This window comes from Pantherophis guttatus, chromosome 14 (genome assembly GCF_059756535.1).
Source record: "Pantherophis guttatus breed Tessera chromosome 14, ASM5975653v1, whole genome shotgun sequence".
Taxonomy (NCBI): Eukaryota; Metazoa; Chordata; class Lepidosauria; order Squamata; family Colubridae; genus Pantherophis; species Pantherophis guttatus.
In genome coordinates this window covers 18,719,451-18,738,520 of record NC_142076.1, presented here as the reverse complement: position 1 = coordinate 18,738,520, position 19,070 = coordinate 18,719,451, and the positions used below count along the sequence as shown (strand labels likewise).

The following is a 19,070-nucleotide window of genomic DNA, read 5'->3' as shown; positions in this document are numbered from 1 at the left end:
AAAAGGAAAAGGAAGGAAAAAAGATGATGGAAAAGAAAGAGAAGGAAAGAAAAGGAAGGAAAAGAAAGGAAGGAAAAGAGGGAAGGAGGAAAGCAAACCATATATCTTTCTTTTTTCAGCAAGCCGGGCTGGCTTAACATATTTTTAAATATTTTAATTGGTTTGTCTTTTTAAACTGGGGCCAAATTAATATATATTCTTTTAATTGTTTTTAATGTTTGTATTGTATGTTTTTATCTGGCTGTACACCTCCCTGAGTCCCTCGGGAGAAGATGCGGTATATAAATTCGAAATAAAATAAAAATAAAATAAATAAAGGAGAAAGGAAGAAAAATGGAAAAGGCAGAAAAGAGGAAGGAAGGAAGATGATGGAAAAGAAGGAAAAGGAAGGAAGGGAAAGAGGGAAGGAGGAAAGCAAAGCAAAAGAGGAAGGAAGAAAAATGGAAAAGGAAGAAAAGAGGAAAGGAAGGAAGGAAGATGATGGAAAAGAAGGAAAAGGAAGGAAGGGAAGGAGGAAAGCAAAGCAAAGGAGAAAGGAAGGAAAATGGAAAAGGAAGAAAAGAAAAGGAAGAGAGATGATGGAAGAGAGAGAGAATGAGAGTGAGAGAGAGAGAGAGGAAGAGAAATTTAGGATTTTATTCTGCTACCCGGAATAAAATTCTTTCACCTTGGCTGCCACGTGCTCCTTCTTAAACACCCCAGAGTAGTTCAGAGTAACAACATCACACCGCAAAATAAATATTAACTGTTCTCCCATGCTAAATAAATATTAACTCTCCGTACCTTGGAGAATTGTTTAGGTGGGTGTGGGTGATTTCGTGGCCCAGTTCCTTTTAACAGTGACCGAGATCAGGTCTCTGTTTTCAGCTGCCCCCCACCCGAGCCTTTCCCAAATATTGTCCTCTGTGGTTGCACCCCATTCATCTTGGGTCAGCCCCACGGACTTCAAGGAAACTGGCCTTGGAGTAGAAGTGCATAGGCCAGTGTTTCTTTCTTCACCTTGGTAACTCTAAGGTGTGTGGACTTCCAACTCTCAGAATTCCTCAACCAGAATTACAGTACACAAAAATAGGTCTTAACAATCCCACTCTTGTGGCTGGAAAGTTATGTTTTAAGGGTATTTTTTTACTACTACAACCACCTGTAAGGTAAAGTAAAGTAAGGTAAAGTAAAGTAAAATAAAGTAAGGTAAAGTAAAGGTTTCCCCTCACACATATGTGCTAGTTGTTCCCAACTCTAGGGGGCAGTGCTCATCTCCGTTCCAAAGCCGAAGAGCCAGCGCTGTCCGAAGACGTCTCCGTGGTCATGTGGCCGGCATGACTCAATGCCAAAGGTGCTCGGAACGCTGTTACCTTCCCACCAAAGGTGGTCCCTATTTTTCTACCTGCTTTCGAACTGATAGGTTGGCAGAAGCTGGGACAAGTCACGGGAGCTCACCCCGTTACACGGCACCAGGGATTCGAACCACTGAACTGCTCACCTTTCGATCGACAAGCTCAGCGTCTTAGCCACTGAGCCACCCTTTTAAACAAAAAGAGTATTTCTGAGTAAATCTGCCTAAGGCTTCTGCCCTGATCGAGAGACCAACAACAAATCATATGTTGAATCATTGATTGTTTTCTTTTTTTTAATGTTTTTTTTATTAAAGAGTTTTACACAAAAAAAATTTACAAATATTTCCCCCTCCTCCCCCTCCCTTCCTTACCCTCCCCCCCCAACTTCCCAGAACAAAATACAGGGTATAACAATTAACAATCATATACTAAACTAGGCTAACTATCTATGGACTCCTATCCCCCCCTTCACACTTTAACTCCCCTTTTACTTAACTAAATATGAATCCTCTTAATTTTTCTATTCATTCATAGGCTATTTGATACTTTTTAATCCAATATTTGTTTTGAATATAGTCACTCCATCTTCTCCATTCCGATATATATCTTTCTTGTGAATGATCTTTCAAATATGCTGAAATTTTTTGCCATTTCTGCTAAATTCGCTACTTTTAATGCCCATTCTTCAATAGTAGGCAGATCTTCCTTCTTCCAATACTGCGCCACCAAAAGTCTAGCTGCAGTTATTAAATTTAAAATCGATTTCGCCTCTATAACCGTACAATCTGTAATTATACCCAACAAAAACATGTTTTCTTTTTTTGTTGCGTTATAAGAAAGTCGGATGATCCCTTAGTTCAGCTTGACAAAAAGAAAAGAGCAAGACAAACAAACAAAAAAATTCCCAGCTCATACATTCCTGGATTCTACCAGGTTGGGCTCGGAGGCCTCAGGAGAAATGGGTCACCTGCTTGAATGGGAAGCTTGCTTCACACTGAAGTAACACCGAAAGGGGTGTCTTGAAAAGAAAAATCTGCAAGGCAGGAGAGTCTATTTCAGACATCTCCAGTCCCTTGAGTGGCAAAGAGAAGTCCGTAAGTTGCCCTAGAAGGAGACAGACAGGAAGGAGAAACTCCCAAGAAGTTGCTGCATGATTTGATCTCTCCTGAGGGAAAAAGACCCTGATCCAATGAGCTTTCTGTTGATAAAGTCCTTGGCACTTACGAGGAGAAAGTGATAGCCCAAGAAGCATCGGATGGTATAAAAGAAATCAGCCAGTCACCAACTAAAGGCATTCTTTCGGTCTTGGTTCTTCAAGAGGTACTCCTGGCTGGAACGTTGGCATGGGAACATGACAGGAGGGATAAGAGACGGAGCTGGGGATGGAGGGATGGAGGGATGGATAGACGGATAGACGGATGGATGAATAAATAGACAGATGGATATCTTAAGACAGTTTCCCGTTCTCTTCCAGGAACTTTGTGGGTTGCGCTCTTCCCTCAATCTTTACTTCTTTTCTGGATCCATCCTGCGCCTGAATCCAAGCCAACATGCCTGGTGGGTACAAAGGAGAATGCGGGGACGATGTTGACCCCATGCCCTTCTTGGCTCCCACCGAGAAGGAGAAGCTTGAAGCCATCAGCAAACCGTACGACATCAAGAAGTCCTGTTGGGTGAAGGATGAGAAAGAAGGCTTCTTGGCCGGAGAGATCCAGTCGGAAACTGATACTCAAGCCACGGTGAAGACCGTGACCAATCAGGTGAATGGATAGAAAGGGGAAAGCCCACTTGGACTTGGTAGGTCTCTTAAGTTAGGACCTGGCGGGGTTGCTCAAATCAAGGGGCAGGGAAGATGAGATAGGACCTATTTTGAACGTTGCGTGGAGTGATTAATGGCTGAAGTTTCCACTTACTTAATCACAGTAGAATACGGATAATAGTTAGAAGGATCTTGGAGGTATCTAATCTAACCTCTCACCCAGTGCTTGAATCCACTATTACAGCATCCTTGATAGGTGGTCTTCCAGGATCTGTAGATCTGCAGAGAGCTCACCATCTATCAAGGTAGGCTCAGGGGTGGGATTGAAAAATTTTAGCAACCAATTCTCTGCCTGGTTGCTGGGTGGGCGTGGCCATGACGGTGTGGCCTAGTCTGCTTCCTGCACCACGGCTGGGGGGGGTGGCATTGTTGCCCTCCCCAGGCTCCAGAGGCTTTTCTTGTGCCTCCAGGAGGGCGAAAACAGCCTCCCCGGGCTCCGGAGGCCCTCTGGAGGTCGGAAACGGGCCCATTTCCAGACTTCTGGTACTTCTGGCAGGCCTGTTTTTCACCCTCCCAGAGCCTCCGCGTGGGCCCTGCACTTACCTGGCATCCAAAACGGGTTGCGTGGAGACTCCTGGGAGGGGCTGGGTGGGCGGGGTCAGCCAGTCCTTGCAACTGGCTCCCAGTGGTCTTCCGGGTGCGCTTCAAGGTGTTGGTTACCACCTTTAAAGCGCTCCATGGCATAGGACCTAGTTATCTTCGAGACCGCCTGCTGCTACCGACGGCCTCCCATCGACACGAGCGCTCCCACAGAGAGGGCCTCCTTGGGGTGCCATCAGCCAAACAATGTAGGCTGGTGACCCCCAGGGGGAGGGCCTTCTCTGTGGGGGCTCCCACCCTCTGGAATCAGCTGCCCCCAGAGATAAGGAGAATCCAAGACCTCGGTGCCTTCCGCCGTGCCCTTAAAACTTTCTTTTTTTCAGCAAGCCAGGCTGGCTTAACATATTTTTAAATATTTTTAATTGGTTTGTCATTTTAAACTGGGGCCAAATTAATATATATTCTTTTAATTGTTTTTAATGTTTGTATTGTATGTTTTTATCTGGCTGTACACCGCCCTGAGTCCCTCGGGAGAAGGTGCGGTATATAAATTCGAAATAAAATAAATAAATAAAATAAACTACCGGTTTGGCGAACCAGATTAAAATTAACATCCGGTTTGCCCAAACCAGTCTGAACTGGCTAACTCCCATCCCTGAGTAGACTGTTTCACTGATGAACAACCTTTGGTGTTTGGGACTTCTTCCTGGTGTCCCACCAGAGTCAACTCCCTTGTCATTGAAACCCACTCTTTCTTACCTTCAGGAGAGAGAAAGGAACTGGTGCTTTACATGAGTTTCCACCTTGGTGAATTTATTTCATTTAAGGGCTGGCTGACCCCAGAAATTACCCTGGGAGGCTCACGGCTGTCTTTTACCCCCCCCCAACTTCCCTCCCCAATAGACCCTCACCATCAAGAAGGACGATGTCCAGCAGATGAACCCACCTAAGTTCTACCAGATCAACGATATGGCCAACATGACTTTCTTGAATGAAGCCAGCGTCCTGGATAACCTCCGGCAGCGTTACATTATGATGAGGATCTACGTAAGTGGGAAGATGGGTAGAACCATTTCCCGTTCCTGGGAGAGGCAGATATTTGGGAGATATTCTTTTTTCTTTTCGGGTTTTTTTTTTTTTTTTGAGTGGTGCGGTGGCCTAGAGGTGGAGCTCTCGCTTCACAATCAGGAGGCTGTGAGTTTGAGCCTAGGTAGAGGCAGTTATTTCTCTCTCTGGGCACAATGAGAATCGATCTGCTGAACAAAATTCCGTATTGGTGACAGGAAGGGCATCCGGCCATTAAAGCACTCTACTAGCTCCATTCAGTTGCCCAGACTCCACCCACAAGGGATTATGGGGTCATTAAAAAGAAGATGATTCACTTATCAAGTCCTTCCTAAGAACCTGGGATAGGCAGATGTCATTTAAAGCTATCACTGTAGGATGTAAGCTGTTCTTTTACAATTGACTAATAATGATCAACACAGACAATTTTCACGCTATAGTATCATAATACTGTACGTTAAAGTAATATGGAAGTTTATTATTTATTTATTTATTAGTCGCATTTCTATGCCGCCCAGCTCCCTAGGGACTCTTACCCCAAAAAGTGCTTTTTCTAAAAGGCAACTGGACTCTCTTCGGGGTTTTTTTCCTCTGAAAACGTTTTGCTTCTCATCCCCAAAGCTGCTTCAGTTCTAACTCACTGTTAGTTAGAACTGAAGAAGCTCCTTGGATGACAAGCAAAACGTTTTCAAAGAAAAGAAAAAAAAATCAAGAAAGTCCAACAGCCTTTTAGAGAAAAACAACTTTGAGGACAATCTGGATGATGGAGAATCTCCACAGACATTTTGAGCAGGGGGTGGGACTAGAAGACCTCCAAGGTCCCATCCAGCTCTATTCTGAGTCTGATTCTGAGATGGAGGCGGTTCCCTATTACACCACCCACAAAATGGAAACCCTGTTTCTCCTTGGTAATGAAAAATAAGGTAGCCTTTATTAATTCTGGCATCCTTATTTCTTCATTTAACTTGTTTCTCGTTTCTTCTGGAAATATTTTTTATTAGGAATCATAGCAGAAGATTACAGTAAAGGGTTAACATCTCTAATATTGCATATCATAACGGCAGTGAGAATGGTATGCGCCCAACAATGGAAGAATGAGACTATACCTCTGGAAAGGGAGATAATAAAGAAAATATTAGCCTGTGCAGAATGTGATAGATTGACGCTAGAAGTAAAAAATAAAGGAGAGAGAGAATACTACGAGAGTTGGAATAGATTTTACCAACGGTTGGATTTGAGAAATGGAAGTCGGAACAGGAAATAACTAGGATGGGTAGACCAAAAGATGATAATATATATATATATAAATATAAGGGGAATAAAGGGGGTCAGATATGTGTATATAATTAGCAAGGTATGTTGAATATATATTTGTGTTATACTTTTTTTTATTATTATTTATTGAAAAGGTTTTTCAAATACAGATTTTTCCTTTTTTCTCCCCCCCTCCTCCCTAACCCCCCCTCACCACCCGTCCCCCTGTGACTTCTTCAAAGTAAGATCCAAATTCATAACAGATTATATAATACTTTACCATCCCCTTACTCCATCTCCCAAATACTGACCCTTTCTTTCTAATAATATTATTACATCCCCCTTTTGCCATACATTTCAAAATAACATTCTACTATAACATTGTATAATAACTTCTGATTTAGCATAGTAATATTATTATGACTCCCAATTTAGCAATAATCTGCCCTTTTTCTCCTCCCCCATACATATATCTGTATATTAATATAACATTTCAAAACAACCTTCCACTTTAAGACTATATAATAAATCCTAATTTAACATTTAATCTTTTGTGTATATTAATATAACATTTCGAAGCAGCCTTCCCCTATAAAGCTATATAATAAATCCTAATTTAACATTTATTCAACTCTATCCATTTCCTCCACTCCCATAAATATATCTCTTAAACATCCCTTTTCTTAAACTAAACAATCAATAAACTAGCCTGTCTCCACCCACTTTCCTACAAAATTACCATACATATTTGTGTTATACTTCAGTGTGTATGGTGGAGATAACGCCAGGATGGTCGCACCATGTCCCAATTTCTTTTTTAATATGATATAAATAAAAATTTAAAAGAATAAGATGGCATCTCCTTGGGCGCTATTGGGTTCTGCGTAGAAGTAGAAGTTGTTCTATTGGCAATGAAACCCATTTCAGCACTGGTAAGTGGACAGCGTCCAATGTTACCAAAACTCAATTGGCAGATGAAACCCATTTCAGCACTGGTAAGTGGACAGTGTCCAATGTTACCAAAACTCTGCGGCAAAGTTGGGCAACTACAGGTTGTCCCCGACTTACAACAGTTCATTTAGAGACCTTTCAAAGGTACAACGGCACTGAAAAAAGCGACTTGTGACCGTTTTTCGCACTTACGACCATTGCAGGAGCCCCGGAGTCACGTGATCACAATTCAGACGCTCAGCAACGGGTTCATACTTATGACGGTCGCAGTGTCCCAAGGTCATGTGATCCCCGTTTTGTGACCTTCTGAAAAATGAGAAATAGGTGGAATAATTGAATAACGATAGACTGTAGCCAAATATAGCTGTGTACTGTTATTAGAAATACAGACGTTGATTGGATGTAATAATAATGTTTAATCTGATCAATTTCATTTGTATTGGAATGTATGGCGCCCTGTTCACACATTGAATTGACATTTTTATAAAAAATAAAAAACTTTTTAAAAAAATAAAAAATAAAATGTGATTGGAAGCTGATCTTGACTGCCTTGTTCTCCTTCTAGACATATTCGGGCCTCTTCTGTGTCACCATCAACCCTTACAAGTGGCTACCCATCTATGGGGCACGTGTGGCCCAGATGTACAAGGGGAGGAAGCGTACAGAGGTGCCTCCTCACCTCTTCTCCATCTCTGACAATGCCTACCATGACATGCTTATGGGTGAGTGCAATGAAGACCCTCAAAAGTCCTTTAACGGTTGCAGGAATTGGGTATGTTCTAGCTTAATGAAAAGAAGGACTAGGAGAGACATGAGAGCAGTCTTCCAATATTTGAGGGGTTGCCACAAAAAACGGGTGGGGGGGTCAACCTGTTCTCCAAAGCACCCGAGGGCAGGACAAGAAGCAACTGGTGGAAACTAATCAAGGAGAGAAGCAACCTAGAACTAAAGAGAAATTTCCTAACAGTTAGAACGATGAATCAGTGGAGAAACGGCTTGCCTCTAGAAATTGTGTTTGGTCCAACACTGAAGATTTTTAGGAGGAGATTAGACAACCATTTATCTGACATGGCAAAAGGTCTCCTGCTTCTAGGTTGGATTAGAAGACCTCCAAGGTCCCTTCCAACTTTGTTATTCTATTATTCTGTAAAGGTCCTCTCTTTGTCCCTTGTGTCAGGGTTCTGATGGATGCCCTAATTAAATCATGAGCCTTGAGTCAAGCTTCAAAAGAAATCCAGTTATTTATTAGGAGCTTCATGTCGGCACTTTCCCAAGTGAAGCCAACTCTGACCCCACGTAATTTACGGCAAGGGCTTGACCCTGTTTCCCCCCTCCCCCCAGGGTGTGTCATCAGTCACATTCACCAATGGAGCAATTTCGTGGGTTGTAGAGATCACTCCCCTCCTGTCGCTGTGGGTATCCCTGGGAGACAGCCTTGAGAGAGATATGTCTGGAATGTGCTTTTGTTTTTTTGGCTGCTGTGCTGCTTCGCTGTTTTTCCCATCCCCCTTGCCTATGGCAACTCAAGAGCAGGCCAGGGATGCTTTGCCAGTTGACACCTTGCTCCGTTTACACAAAGCCAAGTGTACCAGGGTTGGACTAGAAGATCTCCAAAGTCCCTTCCAACTCTGTTATTCTGTAAAGGTCCTCTCTTTGTCCCTTGTTCCATTTACACAAAGCCATGCGTACTGGCCTGAATTTTATAATCAAGCAACAGTCCATTCCTGAGGCTGATGCTTTCCCAGAGTTTATTTGAATAATTAGCTATTGTTCAATTCCATGGGATTTAGGGGGGAAAAAACAGGTTATCCAGTGTTCTCTTTCTCTCTTTCTCCATAGAACGTGAAAACCAGTCTATGCTGATCACGTAAGTGGTCTTATTTTTTCTGCCCCATATATTCCCTACTAAAATATTAATAAAAATGGCTTGGTTTTTAATGCTCTACACACCATACAAAGAAAAATAAAAGCATATCATATGAATAAGCGACCAAATTAATAATAAAAAAGTACAGCTTAAAATCGATTTCCTGGCAACAGACACTAATGAGAAAGCTTATTGTAGGCATCAAGAAATGTTTCCAGAAGATGTTTTTTTTTTCTGAGCTAGTAAGAAAGGGATACTACAATTTTATTTAAGGAGTAAATGTTCCATCAATGGCTTCAAAATCTAAGGGACCAACCGGTTTGGACAAAACTCAGCAGCACTTTTTTATGCAGCTGTTGACAAAAATAGGATCGCCAACATCTGACGACGGATATGGCACAAGAAGAAGAAGTTCCTTTTAGCTCTACCATGTTGTCGATTTACAGCAGTTCATTTAGCACTTGTGCCCATTTTTCACACTTATGACCATTGCAACATCCCCACTGCATTCCCAATGAAATTCAGACGCTTGGCAACTGACTCATATTTACGACAGTCCCAAGGTCACGTAATCTCCTTTTGCGACCTTCTGATGAGCAAATTGAATGGGGAAGCCAGGTTGGGGCAAAACTGTCTCACATAGCAACATAGGATTTGGGCTGAATTGTTGAGGGTGATTTCCCTTAAGCAAGAAAGATAGTAAAATGAGACAAAGCTGACGTAACAAAGGTCTCCCTTAAGCAGCAGAAATCGTGGCCATAAATCGAGGACTACCTGTACTGATAATAACCCTCTTCCTTTACCTCTAGAGGAGAATCCGGAGCGGGCAAAACTGAAAACACGAAGAAAGTCATCCAATATTTTGCCAACATTGGAAGCACTGGGAAAGCCCCCGCCGATGGGAAGGTAAAATCGAACTGAGGTCTATTCGCAGTTAAACCCACGATAAAGTGGCCCTGAAAAACAACCCGACATCCTTAAGCATTCCAAAACGTTTGTTGGGGAAGCGAGGTTTGATGGTGATGGTCTTTGTTTTGGGGCAGGGCTCTCTAGAAGATCAAATCATCCAGGCCAACCCTGTCCTAGAAGCTTTTGGAAATGCCAAAACTACCAGGAACAATAATTCTTCTCGCTTTGTAAGTATCGGATTCCGAACGCATCCTTCCCATTCACGCTTTGTCCCATTCCCTATTGTGCCACCAAGGATGTTGTGTCATCTGGAAATAATTTTAAGAGACAGGGAGAAGAGCCACTGGCAAGATAATGGTCAGATAATAGCACTAGCACTTAGATTTATATACCGCTTCACAGTGCTTTACAGCCCTCTCTAAGCGGTTTACAGAGTCAGCCTCTTGCTCCCAACAATCCGGGTCCTCATTTTACCCACCTCGGAAGGATGGAAGGCTGAGTCAACCTTGAGCCGGTCAGGATTGAACTCCTGGCAGTGGGCAGAGATAGCCTGAAACATTGCATTGTAACAACTGCACCACTATGGCTTGCTTCCTTCCTTCCTTCCTTCCTTCCTTCCTTCCTTCCTTCCTTCCTTCCTTCCTTCCTTCCCAAGCTAGACCAGACTTATATACCACTTCACAGTGCTTTTACAGCCCTCTCTAAGCGGTTTACAAAGTCAGCCTCTTGCCCCCCAACAATCTGGGTCCTCATTTTACCCACCTCAGAAAGATGGAAGGCTGAGTCAACCTTGAGCCTGGTGAGATTCGAACTGCCAAATTGCAGGCAGCCGGCAGTCAGCAGAAGTAGCCTGCAGTACTTCACTCTAACCACTGCGCCACCACGGTTCATAAGAGGTAGATGAGCCCATCAGTGGTGGGTTGCTACCGGTTCGCCCTGGATCGGGCAAACCAGTAGCAGCGATGGAGAGAAGCTCCGCCCACCCACCCAGATGTCTCTGCGCAGAAGCGTCCTGCACCTGCGAGCAAACTGATAGTGACCGAAATTGAAACCCACTACTGAAGCCCATAGAAGAAAAGGGACATGGCAAACATCTCAGGAGGGACCCTCCCTAGTTTCTCGGACTGTGAAAGGAACAGGAGAGGGCAAAAAAGGTCCTATCAGACTTGCAAGATTAGATTAATTCCTCCTTACAATTAAGTAGAGTTAGTTACTTCTGAATATGCTTCTTATCAACCTTGATAAATAGATAGCTGATTTTCACATATGTACGAAAATCCCTTGCTATTTTTTTTTCTGGGTTGTTGTGTTTTTTTAATGAACCCAGGTTTTTGAATAACACATTAAAATCAAGATTTTTTTTATTATTATTATTGGAAGCTATTGTGATTGTGAATAACGAGAGTCTATTTCTTTCTTATTCAGGGTAAATTCATACGAATTCATTTTGGCAGCACAGGAAAACTGGCTGGGGCTGATATTGAGAGCTGTAAGTTTCTAATTTCTCTAGTGATAAATCTCCAGTTCTCAACTCCTGTGTCCATTTTAGCTGGCATGTGGTTAATAATTATATATATATACATACATATACATATATATATATTCTATCATCTATCACCTATCACCTATATCTATCTATCTATCTATCTATCTATCTATCTATCTATCTATCTATCTATCTATCTATCATCAACTATCTATCTATCTATCCATCTACCTACCTACCTATCTCCAAAGAAAATTCCAGATTTCATCAGTCAATACTTTGACAAATAAATTAAAACTTCAGAAAATGTCAGCATTTTCTTTCCTTCAAATTGATAATAAATTTAATTCTTTTAAAAAGTGAAGTGGCTTTTGTTCATATTCTAGATCTCCTGGAGAAGTCTAGGGTCATCTCTCAACAACCTGCTGAAAGAGGCTATCACATCTTCTACCAACTCTTGTCCAACAAGAAGCCTGACCTTGTTGGTAGGGCATTTTCCATGAATGTGTGTGTGTGTGTGAGAGAGAGAGAGAGAGAGACAGACAGACACAGACAGAGAGGTAGAAAAACACACAGAGAGAAAGACAGAGACAGAAACAGAAAGAGAGGGAGAGAGGGAGGGAGGTAGAGAGAGAAACAGAGGAATACACACAGAGAGAAAGACAGAGAGAGAAAGAGAGAAAAAGAAAGAGGAGAGAGAAACAGAGAGAGAGAGAGAAAGAGAGAAAAACAGAAATAGAGAGAAAAACAGAAACAGAGAGAGAAACAGAGAGAGAGGGAGGGAGGGAGGGAGGTAGAGAGAGAAACAGAGGAATACACACAGAGAGAAAGAGAGACAGAGAGAAAAAGAAAGAGGGGGGAGAGAAACAGAGAGAGAGAGAAAGAGAGAAAAACAGAAATAGAGAGAAAAACAGAAACAAAGAGAGAGAAACAGAGACAGAAAGAGAGAGAAAAACAGAGAGAGAGAGAAACAGAAACAGAGACAGAGACAGAAAGAGAGAGAAAAACAGAGAAACACAGACAGAGGAAAAACAGAAATAGAGAGAAAAACAGAAACAAAGAGAGAGAAACAGAACAGAAAGAGAGAGAAAAACAGAAAAACAGAGAGAGAGAGAGAAACAGAGACAGAGAGAAAGACAGAGAAACAGAGAGAGAGAAAGAGAGAGAGAGTAACAGAGACAGAGACAGAAAGAGAGAGAGAAACAGAAAAACAGAGAGAGAAAGAGAAACAGAGACAGAAAGACAGAGAAACAGAGAGAGAGAAAGAAAGAGAGAGAAACAGAGACAGAAAGAGAGAGAAAAACAGAAAAACAGAGAGAGAGAGAGAGAAACAGAGAGAGACGTTTCTCTAAAACTTCTGTGTTTTCCCTTCAAGGCCATTTCCATGGCTTTCTTCACATCCCAACAAGCAAAATCGCCCCATGCTAACATGCCTTTTGTCGCCACAGAGAGCTTGCTGTGTGCCCCAGATCCCAAGGAATACCAGTGGACAAGTCAAGGGGTCACTGTGGTGGACAACATGGATGATGGGGAAGAACTTCTCCTCACAGATGTACGTGTTCAAAGGTGGTGTGTGGGGGAAGACCTTAGCAATGGGGGCAAATGTTCAAAATGGCGCCACGTGCTAAGCTTAAAATCCTGTCACGGGCTTTGGTTCCTTCTCTGTGTCATGCTTCCTTCTCTACCAAGGTGGCCTTTGACGTCCTGGGCTTCACCGGAGAGGAGAAGAACAGTGTGTACAAACTCACGGGGGGCATTATGCACTTCGGCAACATGAAGTTCAAGCAGAAGCCGAGGGAGGAACAAGCTGAAGTGGACACCACCGAGGGTAATGCGGTGGGGAACGAATGCAGATTGTCCTTAACTTACAAACATTCTGTTCTGACCCAGGCTTCCTTAGAAAGTAAACAGCACAATCCCAGCAAACCTCTTTTATTCAAACGGCTGTGAATTATTGTCATTCCCAGTCCGAAAGGCTTCTCAAACAGTCTATCAGGGGAGTGTTTATAAACACCCACCTTATCTCCCTTGGAATGCTGCCAGAGAACTAATTGCCACACGCAGGGCAAGGCCAAACTTAGCACAGAGTCACACAGAGCTTTTCCAGAGCTTTTACCGATCAGATGAACTAATTGCTTCCTGCAAAAGCTCGTGTCCTGTTCCCTTCTCTTTTATGTCTTATGGGAGGGGCCGATCATCTCCAAGCCTTACTCCCAAATCGACCCTGTTTTCTTAACTGTTCCTGTCTTCTGGCAGCTCTGCGCATGCGCACACTGGGAACAGGCTGACACTCTTCTTCTGCCTTGCTGATGTCAGAATCCAGAGACTCCGGAAGCAGCAAAGAACTACCAGATGGCCTTGGCCCCCTCTCTGCCTCCAACTCAGAGCCCTCATCCGAGTCTTCCCCAGACTTCGGGACTTTGGTTCCTCCCCAACCTCCTCACTGTCTGAATCTGCTGCCAGCTATGCTGGCTGCTGGCGGGCCACAGCACATTCATTCAGTGACCGTTCCAAGTTACAACGGCACTGCAAAAAGTCACTTATGACTTTTCCCCAAATTTATGACCATTGCAGCATCCCCACGGCCATTGTTGTGGCCTGCCAGCTGCCAGCGGAGCTGGCGGCAAACTTGGGCGATGAGGAGGTTGGGGAGGAAATTGGGCCAGTCCTGGAGTCTGGGGAAGGCTCTAATGCTCTGCATCCGATGCAGAGCTAGAGCCAGGGCTGTCAATTTCTCAGCTGCCTTCGGACTCGGAGATAAGTGGGAGGATGAACAGCTGGGGCCTGTTCCAGATGCGCGTATGCACAGAGCTGTCAGGAGAGGAGAACAACTGAGGAACAGGGGCCGACTTGGGAAGAAAGGCACACGTGGATGCTGAATGGCCCCTCCCTGGCTGGGGAATAAATAGGAGGAAAGGGTAGGGGTGGTTGTAGGAGACAACCGTTCGGATTTCTTTCGGAAGATTTGCTTATCGTGGTTCGTGTCTCAGAGGCTGTTTGCTAGAACTTAATTTACAGCTTTGTGGCTGGAAACTCTCAGCCTGGCAATTATCCCAAGGAACTGATAAGGTCTGTTACTGCAATTAACCCTTTGAAGGATTATTGCCTGGACTTTTCAGTGTGTGAATGCCATGATTTCACAGGATCTAAATAAAGAGGGTTTTTTTGGGACAAGGAGTCTGTTTCTTGGTTCTGCTAAGGTTGGCTCGGAAGAGGCATGTAATCAAAATTCAGAAGGTTCCTATTTATGACGGTTGCCAAGGTCAGGCATTCCCCTTTTGTGACCTTCTGATGAGCAAAGTCAATGGGGAAGCCAGATTCACTTAACAACTCTTCTACTCATTTAACAACTACAACAAGATAGGTCGTAAGATGGGCCAAAAACGTACAACTGTCTCGCTTAGCAACAATTGGGCAGAATTGTGGTCATAAGTCGAGGACTACCTGTATGAAAGCAAGGGATGTCTTAAGGTCCCCATTAGAAGTCATCTTAGTTTACAGAATTGCAGGATAACAGAATCAGGTCTATTGAAATCATCGATAAAATAACCTCTCCATTTTGATCTTTTGGCAGTGGCTGACAAAGTCGCCCACCTCATGGGTCTGAACTCCGGAGATCTTCAGAAGGGGATTACCAGACCCCGGGTTAAAGTGGGCAACGAATTTGTGCAGAAGGGGCAAAATCTGGACCAATGTCACAACTCCGTTGGCGCCCTGGGCAAAGCGGTCTACGACAAGATGTTTAAGTGGCTGGTAGTCAGGATCAACAAAACCCTGGACACCAAGATGCAGAGACAGTTCTTCATCGGCGTCCTGGACATCGCCGGTTTTGAAATCTTTGAGGTACCTGTTCTGACCTAGGCTTCCTGAGACAGCAAAAAGCACACGATTAGTCCCAAAAACCCTCTTTTTATTTCAACGGCTGTGAATTCCGTTCATTCACAGCCCGTATAAAATAGTTTGTAAAGAGTCCGACAGAAGTCTGCCACAGTCCTTCGGGATAAAGCTGATAAGCACCCACCTTTATCTCCCTTGACACGCTGCCAAGACCTAATTGGCAATTAACTTTGCAAGGCCAAACGGAGCACAGAGTCAAAACGGAGCTTCAGAGTTTAAACCGGCCAGAACGAACAATGTTGCTTCCTGCAAAGGCTCACGTGCCTTTGCTCCTCTTTTATGTCTTATGGGAGGGGCCAATCATCTCCAAGCCCTACTCCCGAGTCGCCCCTTTTGTCTTAACTGTTCTTGCCTTCTGGCACCTCTGCGCATGCACACACTGGGAACAGGCTCCCCCTGTTCCTCTGCCTCGCTGATGTCAGACTCTGGAGGCTCCGGAGTCAGCACATAACTCCTAGATGGCCCTGGCCCCATCTCTGCCTCCGACGCAGAGCCCTCGTCTGAGCCTTCCCCAGACTTCCTCCCCAGCCTCCTCACTGTCGGACTCTGCTGCCAGCTCCACAGACTGCTGGCAGACCACAACAGTACCAAGAAGCCATGAATGATTTTTATTGCAAAAGATTCGGAGTTGGGGACACCCCACCCCCCAAAAAAACCCCTGGCATGTAGAATGAAAGACATCATTGTCCTACCCATTCCATTCCGTCAACATCAAAGCGACACCTTCCACAATTAATCAGTGGAACGACTTGCCTCCAGAAGTTGTGAATGCTCCAACACTGGAAGTTTTTAAGAAGAGGTTGGACAACCATTTATATGAAGTGGTGTAGGGTTTCCTGCCTAAGCAGGGGGTTGGACTAGAAGACCTCCAAGGTCCCTTCCAACTCTGTTATCCTATAACCTAATGTTCATCATGTATTCTGACTGCCAGTTGGTCTTCATGGATGTTTGCCTGCACGTTTGCAGTCATTTGCAGCACCCCTCAGTCATGTGTGACCCCATTTTTTTTCTTACTACGGTTTCGCCGAAAACTGGCCCTTGCTTCTGATTGCTGGCAAGCCGCGATTTCATTGAATGACCGCCGCAAGAAACGTGGATTAGTCACCGGACCGATCCATTTTACAACCAGGTCCCGTTACAGCGGTGAAGCGAAATCCTCTTCCGTTTTACAACTCCTGAAGCCAAGAGAGTAAGGTTAAGTCTCAGAGTAGGAAGTGGTGAGTAACCTGTCGCCTTCTCCTCTTTGCAGTTCAACAGCTTTGAACAGCTCTGCATCAACTTCACCAACGAAAAGCTGCAACAGTTTTTCAACCACCACATGTTCGTGCTGGAGCAAGAGGAATACAAGCGAGAAGGCATCGACTGGGTCTTCATCGACTTCGGTCTCGATCTCCAGGCTTGCATTGAACTTCTGGAAAAGGTAACCCCCCCACCCCAGAGGTGGGTTTCAACAGGTTCTGACCAGTTCTGGAGAACCGGTAGTAAAAATTCTGACTGGCCCCGCCTCCATCTATTCTCTGCCTCCCAAGTCCCAGCTGATCGGGAGGGAATGGGGATTTTGCAGTAACCTTCCCCTGGAGTAGGGTGGGAATGGAGATTTTACAGTATCCTTCCTCCAAGCCACGCCGACCAAGCCATGTCACGCCCATCAAGCCACACCCACAGAACCGGTAGTAAAAAAAATTTGAAACCCACCACTGCCTCCCCCACAGAAGCAACCTGGGCTTCTCCAGATAGGTTGACGGATGCTTTGAGGTCTTTCTTGCCATAGTTGTTGTTTTTAACCCTGACCTAGGGTAATACGATGTCCTAGCATTTTTTTTCTTTTTTTTTCTTTTTTTCTTTTTCTTTCTTTCTTTCTCTCTTTCTTTCTTTCCTTCCTTCCTTCCTCTTCCTTCCTTCCTTTTTTCCTTTCCTTTCTTCCCTCCCTCCCTCTGTCCTTCCCTCTTTCCTTCTTTCTTTCTTCATCTATCATCTGTCTATCCTATTGCTATAACTATCTATCTATCTATCTATCTATCTATCTATCTATCTATCTATCTATCTATCTATCTATCTGTATCTCTGTGTTCCGTATCTATCCATTTACCTATTGATTATCAATATCAATAGGTAAAATTGATAATTATCAATTATCAATATCTATTTAATCTATCTCTATTATCTATTTATCATTATCAATATCTATCTACAGTATCTATCTATCTATCTATCTATCTTTCTATCTATCTATCTGTATCTCTGTGTTCCGTATCTATCCATTTACCTATTGATTATCAATAGCAATAGGTAAAATTGATAATTATCAATTATCAATATCTATTTAATCTATCTCTATTATCTATTTATCATTATCAATATCTATCTACAGTATCTATCTATCTATCTATCTATCTATCTATCTATCTATCTATCTATCTATCTATCTATCTATCTACCTACCTACCTACCTACCTATCTATCTCCATCAATCCATCCCATTTTTGGAATATTTTTTTCTGATCAAGAAGGATCACGGAGTGAGATCGTATGTGATCTTTTATTGCAAACCCTCCAAGGCTTAGACGGTGAAAAACCAATCCCATAAATCAGGGCTGTCAAACTCAAGGCCCGGGGCACCCCGGAAATAGCAAAGGTGCCTCTGCCAGCAAAAACGGAGCTTCTGGCAGAGGGTTGCAGGAGGTCGTCGCAGCCGAAAACGGAGCTCGGGAGCCCATTTTCGCTGGCAGAGCGCTTGGGCCACCACAGGTGTCCCGATACGAGTGACGTCGAGCTGGTCATGCCCACTCTGGCCCCCCCAAGGTCAAACAACCCTGATGTGGCCCTCAATGAAATCGAGTTTGATACCTCTGCTGTAAATCAATACTAACGGATGAATTGATGCTCCCTTCTGCTTTCACCCAACAGCCCATGGGCATCTTCTCCATCCTTGAAGAGCAGTGCGTGTTTCCCAAGGCGACCGATGCGACTTTCAAGGCTGCCCTGTATGATAACCACCTGGGCAAGTCCCCTAACTTCCTCAAGCCAAAAGGGGGGAAGGGCAAAGGGGCAGAAGCCCACTTCGAGCTGGTTCACTACGCTGGCACGGTGAGTCCATAGCAAGAAGAAGAAGAAGAAGAATAGAATAATAACAGGATCTTGCATGGAGGGAGTTTGCTTCTATAAGGGGCGTGGAGAATCTACCAGGAAATGGGGAAATAGGGAGATGCCTACAGAGATTCTCCACCATCCAGGTCATGGTTGTCCCCAAGGTGCTTCTCCCAAAGACAAGTGGACTTTCTTGGGTCGAACCAGGGGTGCTATTCAGCAGGTTCTGACAGGTTCTGGAGAACCTGTAGCGGAAATTTTGAGTACTTTGGAGAACCAGCAAATACAACCTCTGGCTGGCCCCGGAGTGGGGTGGGAATGGGGATTTTGCAATATCCTTTCCCCTGGAGTGGGGTGGGAATGGAGGTTTTGCAGTATCCTTTCCCCTGGAGTGGGGTGGGAATGGAGGTTTTGCAGTATCCTTCCCCTGGAGTGAGGTGGGAATGGAGGTTTTGCAGTATCCTTCCCCTGGAGTGCGGAGGGAATGGGGATTTTGCAGTATCCTTCCCCTGGAGTGGGGTGGGAATGGGGATTTTGCAGTATCATTCCCCTGGAGTGCGGAGGGAATGGGGATTTTGCAGTATCCTTCCCCTGGAGTGGGGTGGGAATGGGGATTTTGCGGTATCCTTCCCCTGGAGTGGGGTGGGAATGGAGATTTTGCAGTATCCTTCCCCCAGGAGTGGGAAGGGAATGGGGATTTTGCAGTATCCTTCCCCTGGAGTGGGGTGGGAATGGGGATTTTGCAGTATCCTTCCCCTGGAGTGGGGTGGGAATGGAGATTTTGCAGTATCCTTCCCCCAGGAGTGAGGTTGGAACGGAGATTTTGCAGTATCCTTCCCTGCCATGCCCTCCAAGCCACGC

At 44.3% G+C, this 19,070-nt stretch overlaps 1 protein-coding gene across 1 annotated transcript in view; it reads left to right on the top strand.

The window, feature by feature from the left end:
* The first annotated feature begins 2,582 nt into the window (after positions 1-2,582).
* The window catches only part of MYH16 (myosin heavy chain 16), a 44,620-nt gene continuing 28,132 nt past the window's right edge, over positions 2,583-19,070 (top strand). The window contains exons 1-14 of the mRNA XM_034436570.3: positions 2,583-2,654; positions 2,809-3,094; positions 4,597-4,740; positions 7,529-7,685; positions 8,803-8,830; positions 9,640-9,736; positions 9,874-9,966; positions 11,165-11,228; positions 11,612-11,710; positions 12,674-12,777; positions 12,915-13,053; positions 14,800-15,068; positions 16,372-16,542; positions 18,030-18,209. Coding sequence (XP_034292461.1) covers positions 2,885-3,094; positions 4,597-4,740; positions 7,529-7,685; positions 8,803-8,830; positions 9,640-9,736; positions 9,874-9,966; positions 11,165-11,228; positions 11,612-11,710; positions 12,674-12,777; positions 12,915-13,053; positions 14,800-15,068; positions 16,372-16,542; positions 18,030-18,209 — 1,755 coding nt within the window. The 5' untranslated portion in view covers positions 2,583-2,654; positions 2,809-2,884. The remainder of the gene's footprint in view (positions 2,655-2,808; positions 3,095-4,596; positions 4,741-7,528; positions 7,686-8,802; positions 8,831-9,639; positions 9,737-9,873; positions 9,967-11,164; positions 11,229-11,611; positions 11,711-12,673; positions 12,778-12,914; positions 13,054-14,799; positions 15,069-16,371; positions 16,543-18,029; positions 18,210-19,070) is intronic.